Below are 11834 nucleotides of genomic sequence, written 5' to 3'. Positions count from 1 at the left end.
AATCATCATAACAGTGGATAGAATGAACTTCTCGAATGAAAGAAATGACATAAGAAGATTAGGACAACAAGCTAAAGGCTAAAGTTAGCAAGCTAGCTGGCTATCTAGATAAGTTACCTCAGTTTGGCTAATTTTTCTGTCTGTACAAACTCATCTCTGGTTTTCAGTTTGCGCTAAATAAAGACAGAATCACTGATTTCTAACTTAGAGTGTTCTACGATTAAGGTAAAAGCCAAACTAATGCTGGCTTGGTTGTATTTATTAGCTTAGAGACCAGGGGCTAATACTAGCAGTCAGGACATCTAGTTACCTCAGTTTTGCTAATTTTTCTGTCTGTTTAAACTTGTCTCTGGTTTTCAATTTGTGCTAAATAAGGATAGAATCACTGATTTCTAGCTTAACAAGTTCTAGAAATAAGGTAAAAGCTAAACTAATGCTAGCTTGGTTGTATTTATTAGCTTAGAGACCAGTGGCTAGGCTAGCAGTCAGGACATCTAGATAAGTTACCTCAGTTTGGCTCATTTTTCTGTCTGTAAAAACTTGTCTCTGATTTTCCTTTTGTGCTAAATAAGGATAGAATAACTGATTTCTAATTTAATGTTCTAGGATTAAGGTAAAAGCTTAACTAATGCTAGCTTGGTTGTATTTATCAGCTTTTATAGACCAGTGGCTAGGCTAGCAGTCAGGGACTATGCATGCTGGGTATTGTAGTATGAAAACACGAACAAAAACGTGAAATTGGGACACAGTATTTGAAGCCACGCATAATGTTAGCAAGATTTTAGCACAAATTAACTGCAAAACTGTTCATATTTGCAGAATTCAACTTTAATAACAAAATCTAGCTACAACTATGTGAACATCAACTGGTTGGAATGACAAAAAATAACAAGCGTAGACAATTTTGGGTATTATTTCTAACATTCAACTCAGTTAAAAATAAAAAAAGCAAATTTTGAGCATGTATTAGGCTGGATTGTGCTTTTCACACCTACCATTCATTCACATGCGAAAAGAAAAAAAAGGATTTTCTTTAAAATCTTAAATATTAAAGGGAATCTTTGTTTGAATTTGACATTCATTTCTGCAAACAGGAAAAGTGGACCACAGTAAAAAAAATCAGCTTGGTGTTCAAATAACAACGAATAATGAGGTAAATTGTAAAATAACATTACAAATGGCAGCAATAATAATAATAATAATAATAATAATAACAATAATAATAATAACAATAAAAGGAAGATGCTATGCAAAAAGCTGCCACTATAATAATCAGCATCTTGTTAAGCTGGTCAAGCAATTCAAAAAAATCTTGCAACAAGAATAAAAAATCCAGTTAGCAACATGCTAATTCCTTGTTTTTGGACATTAGCGCAAACTGAAAACTTAGCACAACTGGAAAAATAAAACTTCTCAATAACATATCAGCATAAAATATAACACTGATAATATTCCAGTAACATAGCTGTGATATGAGAAGGGTTAGGAGGAACTTACAGTAGAAAACCACAAAATGGAGGCGACATATTAAAAAAACAGTAGCATACACAACATAAAAGAGTCATAAAAGTACTTTAAATAATTAAAACAGTCCCGTCATGCTCTTTCCCTTTTCTTTTCTCTTTGTTTTTTTTTGTTTTTCTCTCACTGGTTGAGGGAGAACTGGTCCTGTTCTATGGGTTTTTTGACCCAGGCCCCCAGGCCTGCTTTCTGGAAGGCTTTAATCAGAGTCTGTTTGGCGGTGTGGTACTCTGCCGCCCCCTGTTTGGCCTCGTGGTACGTAGCTGGCCGGTCCACTCTGATCCTCAGAGTCTGGGAGAGCTGAGAGAGAAAGAGAGAGATAGTTATTCCACAGAATGTAGGTATTGTGATATAAACTGAGTCTGTTCTACAGTTTCTCATTAGGCTGAATGAATAACTGACTCTAAATGTAGGTATTGTGATATAAACCGAGTCTGTTCTACAGTTTCTCATTAGACTGAATGAATAACTGACTCTAAATGTAGGTATTGTGACATAAACTGACTCTGTTCTACAGTTTCTCATTAGGTTGAATGAATAACTGACTCTAAATGTAGGTATTGTGATATAAACTGAGTCTGTTCTACAGTTTCTCATTAGGTTGAATGAATAACCGACTCTAAATGTAGGTATTGTGATATAAACTGAGTCTGTTCTACAGTTTCTCATTAGGTTGAATGAATAACCGACTCTAAATGTAGGTATTGTGATATAAACTGAGTCTGTTCTACAGTTTCTCTTTAGGCTGAATGAATAACCGACTCTAAATGTAGGTATTGTGATATAAACTGAGTCTGTTCTACAGTTTCTCATTAGGCTGAATGAATAACTGACTCTAAATGTAGGTATTGTGATATAAACTGAGTTTGTTCTACAGTTTCTCATTAGGCTGAATGAATAACTGACGCTAAATGTAGGTATTGTGATAAAAACTGAGTCTGTGAACCTCAGTTAAAGTTGTTGAAATGGTTCATTTGTTTTCTTGTGTTATTTTTAGAGGAAAACAAATTTGTTTCATATTTGATTTAGTTTGCTATACTATAATAATAATAAATAAATAAAAACAGTGTCATTCATAAGAGTGATTTTAACACCTGATTAAGACATTAAAGCCATTAAAGCCCACCTTCGCGTGTAGGCGGACCCAGCGGCTGTACAGTGCGTGTTTACAGAGGTGAGAGGGTCGTCCCAGGTCATCTTTCCCCGTGGTGGCATTAATGACCTCTAACCCCTGATCTCCAACCGTCCAGTTCACGCTGAAGTTAGGAGCTTTACCGGGCTGCCTCGCCTCCGCATTACTGATACCTACAGAGAGAGGGAGAGAGAGAGGGAGAGAGAGAGGGAGAGAGAGAGGGAGAGAGAGGGGGAGTGAGAGACTTTACCACTCAGAGTTATCATATTGATAAATGTGTTTTATTTAATAATAACTTATAAAGTCTAGTCCTCATTCTGGATATGAATTTTGGTATAATTTCTTTTTGGATATCAATTTCATTAGAACTTCATTCTGGATATTAATTTTATCAGAACTCCATTCTAGATATTTATTTTATTAGAACTTCATTGTGGATGTTAATTTTATTAGAACTCCATATGGATGTGCTGGGCTGTGGGTGGTCTCACCGCTGAGCAGTGGTCTGTTGAGGGTAAAAGACTGGGGTAACTCCTCTATGTCTGCAATGCGCTGGTACATGGCGCGAGACAGGTGGTCCGCATGATACAGACTCCCCAGAATTATACTGGAGAAATAGATGGGTCCTGAAAAATAACTCATGAGGGAGCCCTGCACCCCCACTACATTCCACCTGAGAGAGAGAGAGACAGAGAGAGAGAGACAGAGAGACAGAGAGAGAGAGAGAGACAGAGAGACAGAGACAGAGAGAGAGACAGAGAGAGACAGACAGAGAGAGAGAGTGAAAAGGAGAGAAAAAGGTAAAAAGAAAATCTAATCACACCACATGCTTAAGAATCATATTAATTCAGGCTATAATTATTATTATCCTTTATTTCAGCTTCATTAGTCTCTAAAGAGTCATGTGGAGGGACTGATTACAAAATACAGCACAAACACAAACAGCAAAAGCTCCTGTAAGAGAAAGCTGTTTTCACCGATACCTTTACTTCTACGTGAAGGGGAATTCCACTGATATTTCCAAATTTCCCCACAGTTAAATGCTTAAGATGTACACAAAGTCATTCAAAACCATTTTTTAACCCATTTATGCCAGGAGTACATTTTTTATGGCATAATAGTCCCCAATGACATTTTCACTATTTTCCATCATCAACATTCCCATATAAACTCAGAAGACTCGTGTAGGTCCACTGGTTGTTCTGGATAGTAAATAAAATGTCTATATTTGTGTTGTAGTCATGACGACCCCTGGTTCCTATCACCACCACTGTAAAGACGTCTGAACCATTTCACACCAAACCACTCTGAATCTCTCTGATTACATCTCAACAATTTAACTGTGCAGGAATTTTGAAGAAAATGGTGGAATTCCCCTTTAAGAATGTACGTGTGAAAGTGGTTTTGTTACACCGTCACCTTACAGGATCAGCCTGTCAAGCATCAGAATACACCACAATACAAGTGTGCACAGCTGTATGTGTGTGTGTTTGTGTGAACATGTGTGCAGGCAGATGTGCGTGTGTATGTGTATGAGTGTGTGTGTGTGTGTGTGTGTGTGTGTGTGTGTGTGTGTGTGTGTTTCAGTGAGTGGGAGAGGGAGTGGTGTCTCAGCAGGTTGACTGCCTCTGTAAGTGCTGTAATCAGAGCTGTAATCAGCCCCTAATCGAGGCACTGTGGGGGGCGGGCACTGACACGAGCATTTTGGGCAGTGATTGGACCGTTAGATCTTTCCAATGAGCCAATCAGCTGTTTTCAGAATGTGCTAGAGCACAGGCTCTGAGGAGAACGGAGCAGAACGCAGAACATACATTTTCAGAACAAAAGAAAGAGCAAAACTGTTGGTTCCTGAGGTTAGAGTTAGAAAATTCTTGTTACGTATAGATCTTTATATATATAACATTTTATTATTATGACTTAATTAATTTAATAATATATATATATATATATATATATATATATGTAATGCATATCAGACATATTATTATTACTTTTAAATTCTTACATTTATATAATATATATTGGACACATTATCATATATAGATACATATATACACCTATCATGTATATTAGTATTACTTACATATATACAATGCATAAGTGGCATATTATTATTACATACATATACACATAAAGCATACTGGGCATAATATATATATATATATATATATATATATATATATATATATATGTACATGATTATATACTTTAGTTGTAATGGACATCAATAGAACAAGAAATCTATCTATATCTATATATGTGTGTGTGTGTGTGTGTGTGTGTGTGTAAACATTATTATATGTGTTACATATAAAACATATGGGATCATTATATATAGATATTTACATATGGGACATATGTATTACACTCTATCCTGCCAAAGTACAAAAACAAACCTCTGTGTGTTTTTTGGGGGGGCTCATACTTCACCCCATGAGTGTAATCAAATGGGAGAGTAGAAATAGCAGGACACCTGTAGTCAGCAGTGAATTTGTGAATACCAATCACCATGAGAGAGTGCGTGAAGAAACAGCTGCCAGCAGTCTTGCTGATGAAAGCCCACGACTAGACGATGCCAAAAGCACGTCTTAGAGGAAAGAGCCACCTGCCAGCTTTAAAACATCCCGACAAACACTTGGAAAAAAACACTCTGGGCTCCAATCAGTGGCTGCTTATATCCAAGAATAAACCTGGAAAAAGCATGGATAAGATATTTATACTCACTAGTGACTTTGTTGGAAAGCCCTAGCCGGCTGGCCACCTACAGCTACAGACTAGACCCCAGCTGTTGCTGCACGGATCATCATTAGTCAGTTTCTAATGTTGACCAGAGATTATTTGGGCAGTGGACCATTCTAAGCATAGTGATGTTGTAGTGGCCAGTGATCTGATTGGCTAGAGGCTGGCTAACACAAACTGTACACCAGCAAGGTCAGGGTGAAGCTACAAGAGAGGGGTTTCTGATAAAGTGGCCAGGGCGTGGGAGTCCCTTTTAGTGCAAACAAACGGTCATACCTGGCGATCTTGTCGCTGCAGGACATGGTCAGTAGTCTCTCTCCTTGCAGAACTCCGTCCCAGGTCTGGATGGTGTTGCTGGTGCGCACTGGGATGGTCCCCTCTCCTGACTCAATCTTGGTCCTCAGCTGCCCTCGAGCCTTTCTGTTTGGGTGCCTGTCGCCCTGATCTGCACAGAGAGACACACGTACACGTCACTGGTGATGGGCTGAAATGGAGACGGGCCCAACCCTCCAGCTCTAAGGGGCTGCTGCACTGTAGTGTCCAGCCTATAGTAAAAAAGTTGTCAGTTATGGTGCTGTTGTCACAAACACAGTCGGCTCAGCTTGATTAAAGATCTAAAGCCCTATTCGGACGGGCGCAATAGCAGCGATCGAGAGGAACCAAGACTTAAAAAAGGAAAAACTCCCTAACAGAATGAAGAAGAACCACTGAGAGGAACCAAGACTCAAAAGGAGAAACTCCTCAAGAGAATGAAAAAGAACCACTGAGAGGAACCGAGACTCAAAAAGAAAAAGCTATCTAAGAGCATGAGGAAGGAACCAAGACTCAAATAGGAGAAGCTATATAAAAGCACGAGGAAGAACCACTGAGAGGAACCGAGACTCAGAAGGAGAAACTCCTCAAGAGAATGAAAAAGAACCACTGAGAGGAACCGAGACTTAAAAGGAGAAACTCCTTAAGAGAAAGAAAAAGAACCACTCAGAGGAACCGAGACTCAAAAAGAAAAAGCTATCTAAGAGCATGAGGAAGAACCACTAAGGAGAACCAAGACTCAAATAGGAGAAGCTATATAAAAGCACGAGGAAGAACCACTGAGAGGAACTGAGACTCAAAATGAGAAACTTGCCAACAGCGTGAGCTAGAACCACTGAGAAGAACCGAGACTGAAAAAGGAGAAGTTAACTAAGAACGTGGGGAAGAGCCACTGAGGGGAACCAAGGCTCAAAATGAGAAACTTGCTAAGAGCATGAGTTAAAAACACTGAGAGGAACTGAGACTCAAAAATAGGGAGATATCTAAGAGCCCGAGGAAAACCAAAACTCAAAAAGAAAGACAACCGAAAAGCACGATGAAGAACCACTGAGAAGAACCAAGACTCAAAATGATAAACTCCCTAAGAGCTTGAGGAAGAACCACTGAGAGGAACCTCTAAAGGAGAAACTTGTTACCAATGCTAGCATATTTGGCTAAACCCATTTAAGGTGGCACCGGACTCTCTCACTAACTACAGTTCATGAAGTCATGTTGCATTTACCTTGATCTGCTCTGTGTTCGGGAGATTTGATCACTGCTTCTACTAACTCTAACACTCATCATTTCAAACGCTGCGGAAACATGATAAGACGAATCAAATTATCAGTGAGAAAAACGGCCGTCACAGGAAAACATGCTTGACGGACAGAAACGTAGCAGCTGAGCTTATGTGGCTTTGTTCAATAGAGACAGCTCTGACAGGGGAAGACAGCAGCCACAGATATCTCACCCTATCAGCGGAGGCGCAGGAGATTAGCATTCTGATATGGACTACGGCCTGCTAGCTTCCTCTTTATCAGCGTCTTACAGGGAACGGCGTCCACCGTGTCTGTCATGGCAGGGATTACGTGGCGATGAGACTAATCACACAGTCCCAGGACTGAGGCCTCAGAGATTTTCATATAATCCATATTGATTTGTGTGGTGTGAACACGCCGTAACAGCTGCGCTTTCGTTTCTTGTTTCTTAAATTCCTTTTTAAATTCAGCTTCAAAAGCCAAATATGCTAATGAGTTTTGCCCAAATTCATTACGTTCCCGGGAACATCAGAAAATTGGCAAGTTCATCTTAACTGGATTTAATTACAACGCACTGAATTAACACACTCAGCCGAACTGAATTTAATCAACGTAAGTGAAATAAACCAAACTGAAGTAAATTTAGATGAACTGAACGTGATTTAAAGAAACTGAACTGAACTGATTTAAACTGAAGTGAAACTTTGTAGCCTATTTCAACTTCTTTACAGATTTCCAGGGCTAGAAACACAATAGCACATTTACAGTGCTTTCTATGAGCCACAATTGCAGTATAAATAATATTAATTGCTGTAAAATGGGTCAAATTGTCATTTTTATTTGTAAAGAAACAGAATCAGTTGCCTATTTAAATTATATAAATCAATAAAATGCTCCATCGTAAATAAGAGGCAATTTGGATAACTAGTCATACAAATTATGCTATGAGATTATAGGCGTTCAAATACAGTATGATAACTACCCCATGTTATTTACATCCTACAATTACAGCACAAAACAAACAAAATGACTGATTTCCGATTATAAGTTTGGAGCGAAAATAAACTGATTCCTTTTGTACACCTCTAAACAGAACTGAACTGATTTCAAATGAAGTCAACAGAATGGAACTGAACTGAACTGAATTAAACTGAAGCGATTTGAATGGAACTGAACCAAATTAATCTGAACCGATTAGATTGGCTTGAACTGAATTAATCTGAAGCAATTTGAATGGAATTGAACTGAATTAATCTGAAGCAATTTGAATGGAATTGAACTGAATTAATCTGAAGCAATTTGAATGGAATTGAACTGAATTAATCTGAAGCAATTTGAATGGAACTGAACTGAATTAATCTGAAGCAATTTGATGAACTGAACTGAATAATCTGAGCAATTTGAATGGAATTGAACTGAATTAATCTGAAGCAATTTGAATGGAACTGAACTGAATTAATCTGAAGCAATTTAAATGGAACTGAATTAAACTGAAGTGATTTGAATGGAACTGAACTGAACTAAACTGAATTGAACAGATATGACTCATTAACCCATTTTCATTGTAGCTATAAAATGCCATTTCTGTCTGTTTTGGACTGAATTATGTTTTTCTTCAATAACGTTGATATAAAAGTGTCTTTATCGTGTTTAAACGGTGTTTGTTTTTTATGTCAGTTGTTCAGGATCGATTGATATGAAGAAAGCCGCTGTTGTCCTTTTTATCTCGGCACGGCTGTCTTTGTGGAGAGGTGTGAATAGTTTTTCACAGCAGGAGGTTCCCAATCCTCCCTGTCAACCCTCATTGTTCACTAACAGCTCAACACAGAGTCCCAACATTTCACACACAGAGAGACAACAGAGTCGTAGTTTATTTCATTTGATTAATTAAGAGTCGATTCCTGTTCCAACAGCAGAACGGCCACTAGGGGGCCTTCAGGAAGAAGTTAAGAGCTGATACTCACCATCTACGGCGGCCTCGTGTGGAGAGAAGATGCGAGCATCTCCGCAGGGTGACGTACTGATGTACAGGTGGAACTGAACACCCTCCTTCAGCTGGTAACCACACGGCTCACAGCGACGGAATATTGACCTTGCGTGATCCTCAGGATTGTTACTGCGCAAAACACACACACACACACACACACACACACACAGTCGGACGCTACTTCATGAGCTGCTAAAATGGCCAGAAAATGAAGTCTAAATCTGAAAATGAGCAGCAGGGTCACTCATCAAACCCATCACTCAATCACTATTTAACACCAGACCCTTCAAACAAGCCATGACCCACCGATTACACACACAATAAACCCATAATGCACTTCTGAAATGGGATCTAGAAATCACTGTTCCAGTCCGCAGCCCAGTGGGAATGACTTTCAGAGCTGAATTTCCACTAAAGGGAACGTGGCCAACGGTTTTAGTTTGCACAGTTACCCCAAATGTAATCAATCAGCAAAGACATGTTCGGTGTCTGAAGTTTGCTTCTTTAGTTTTAGCACTGGAGCTACGTGGCTAATGCAGCTAACAAGCACTGAAAGCTTATATGCACACTGATTAGCATGGTGCTAACTGCATGTCTAAACCCTCACACGTACTTCAAATTGTGTGGAGATGTTCAGTAACCTCCAATAGACTTGACTGAGTGGTTTTCCGACACTGCATGCCACACTGTTATCTATCAACATGGATCACAAAGCTAAAAACAGTAGCCTTAAGAATCTTGAAGCTTGAATTTTGTACGTACTTCTGTCCATTTTTATAGACAAAAGTATGTCATACAGTGTCAGAAACCACATAATCAAGTCTGTTAGAGGTTACTGGACACCTCCACACAGTTTGAAGAAAGTGTGATGGTTTAGGCATGCAGTTAGCACCATGCTAATCAGTGTGCATTTAAGATTTCAGTGCATTTTAGCCACATTAGCCTCGTAGCTCCAGTGCTAAAACTAAAGAAGCAAACTTCAGACAACAAAGACGACTTTGCCAATTGACTGTGTGTGAGTTGCTGCTCATCTCTTCATGAGGACAATTTCCCGTTTATTGACCACTTCATGGGGGCATAGATGAGTGTGTACTCTCTGTCCACTTTATTAGGTACATCTACCTTGTATCTTTTAGGCAAGTACTGATATTTTTATCATGATAATTACCTAACATTTTATTACGGTTTAATGTTTCGTTATAATATTGTATTTTTAAAAAAAGCATTTTTAAAGATATGTTTGGAATGTCATAAAGATTTGTTTTGACTGTTCAGAGGTTGCATTGCTGTGCAATTGCAGAGGCTCAAATCAGAATCAAAAATGTCAGTGTGGCATACGCCTGGCCCCGATGATGGCCGTGAGAGCGGGCAGGAAGGCGGGCCCAAACTCTGAGTCCAGACGAAACCCCACGAAGACAGTGGGGAGAGGAGGAAATCCTCAAGGGAGTGGGGGATGGCCTGTGAGTCCCAACCCTCACCTCCCCTTTAATTTGCCTCACGTTCGACCCTGGCGTCCGAGATTCGCAGTGAGGATGGTGACGGTGAGGCAGAGCAATGAGCTCCCTACCCCTCTCGGTTTAGGCTGCCCTTAATGCGAGCCAGATGATGCGAGCCACAGGGAAGAGAGAGACCCGATCAGCATCAGCTGGCTCGCATTGAGGGCAGCGTGAGCACCTGAATCGAGTGGGCAAGGGAGCTCGTTGCTCTGCCTTCCTGTCACTGCGCCCGCTCCGTATCTCAGCTGCCGGGGTCGAACGTGAGGTAAATTAAAGTGGCCTTGCCCCGGGACCGAAGGCGGTGCCTAGGAGGTGGGGCTTGGGACTCGTGCACTGTATCCGACTCCCTTGCGGATTTCATTGTCTCCCTGCTGTCTTCACGAGGTTTTTGTCTGGGTTCCGCCTTCCTGCCCTGTTCCGCCTCTCACAGCCATCATCGGGGCCCAGGGGACGGGCGCATACCATAGTCAGATTCAGTGGGTTTTTTTCTGTTTATACTGTCACATAAAAAACACAGATGTGTTTGTGATATGAAGAAAAAGGTTAGATTTCGGCAACATTTATCTGCAGTGTGAATGTAGCCTTTGACACACCTACCTTACTTGTCTATCTTGTAGATGTAAAAATAGAGATGCTAACTCATCTGTTGCTGCACAGTTTGTGTAGTTTGTGTTAGTAGTCCTTTAGTCCTTCATCAGTGGTCAGTTTCCAGCCACAGGACATCTGTTAGCTGGACATTTTTTAACTGTTCTGTTCAGCAGTAACACTGAGATGTTGTGTTAAAAACAATTCCCCTCCAAAACAATACCTACTCTGTGGTGGTCCTGTGGGGTCCTGATCATTGATTAACAGGGGCTATTAAATTATGCAGAGAAACAGATGGACCACAGTTTGCATATATCTGCATATATGTAAAGTGCATCTATATGGTAAGTCAACCTGATAAAATGGACAATGAGTGTAGATACAAGTCAGATGTTGCTAATAAAGGGGTCAGCGTGAGCATATATGTGCAGTGACTGACCTGAGGAAGTACTCCAGTTGGCTGTACAGGTATCTGATGAGTGAACGCCGTGTGATGATTTCTGCGTGACAGTCGTTCAGTGCCAGTCCCCGGTCACTCATGTATTCTCCATTTATGCACTTGGTTCCCGTTGAAACGCAGATGACCTGAGCATCCTTTACGTCCGTCCCTGTCCATCAGGAACAGTGCAGTGTTTGAAGGTTTAGATCTAAAGTCCAGTTCACTTTTACATATTTACAATCGCTGGCGCAAATTCAGGAGACATGGGGCATGATATTTTATGTTTTACCTTATTTTATTTTATTTTTTTAAATATACACTCTTGTCAAATTTTATGCTTTCTCAAAAAAAAGTTGGGCCTATGTAAGTTTACCACTTTGCTACA

At 40.0% G+C, this 11834-nt stretch overlaps 1 protein-coding gene across 1 annotated transcript in view; it reads right to left on the bottom strand.

Annotated features, from left to right (window-relative positions):
• Positions 1-806: 806 nt before the first annotated feature.
• adarb1a (adenosine deaminase RNA specific B1a) overlaps positions 807-11834 on the bottom strand; it is a 56704-nt gene continuing 45676 nt past the window's right edge. The window contains exons 7-12 of the mRNA XM_036562056.1: positions 11450-11618; positions 8907-9058; positions 5669-5837; positions 3145-3326; positions 2648-2826; positions 807-1821 (exon numbers count right to left, since the gene is read on the bottom strand). Of these exons, the coding sequence (XP_036417949.1) occupies positions 1645-1821; positions 2648-2826; positions 3145-3326; positions 5669-5837; positions 8907-9058; positions 11450-11618 (1028 nt within the window). The 3' untranslated portion in view covers positions 807-1644. The remainder of the gene's footprint in view (positions 1822-2647; positions 2827-3144; positions 3327-5668; positions 5838-8906; positions 9059-11449; positions 11619-11834) is intronic.

This window comes from Colossoma macropomum, unplaced genomic scaffold (genome assembly GCF_904425465.1).
Source record: "Colossoma macropomum unplaced genomic scaffold, Colossoma_macropomum, whole genome shotgun sequence".
NCBI lineage: Eukaryota > Metazoa > Chordata > Actinopteri > Characiformes > Serrasalmidae > Colossoma > Colossoma macropomum.
This window is presented reverse-complemented; position numbering and strand designations above follow the sequence as displayed.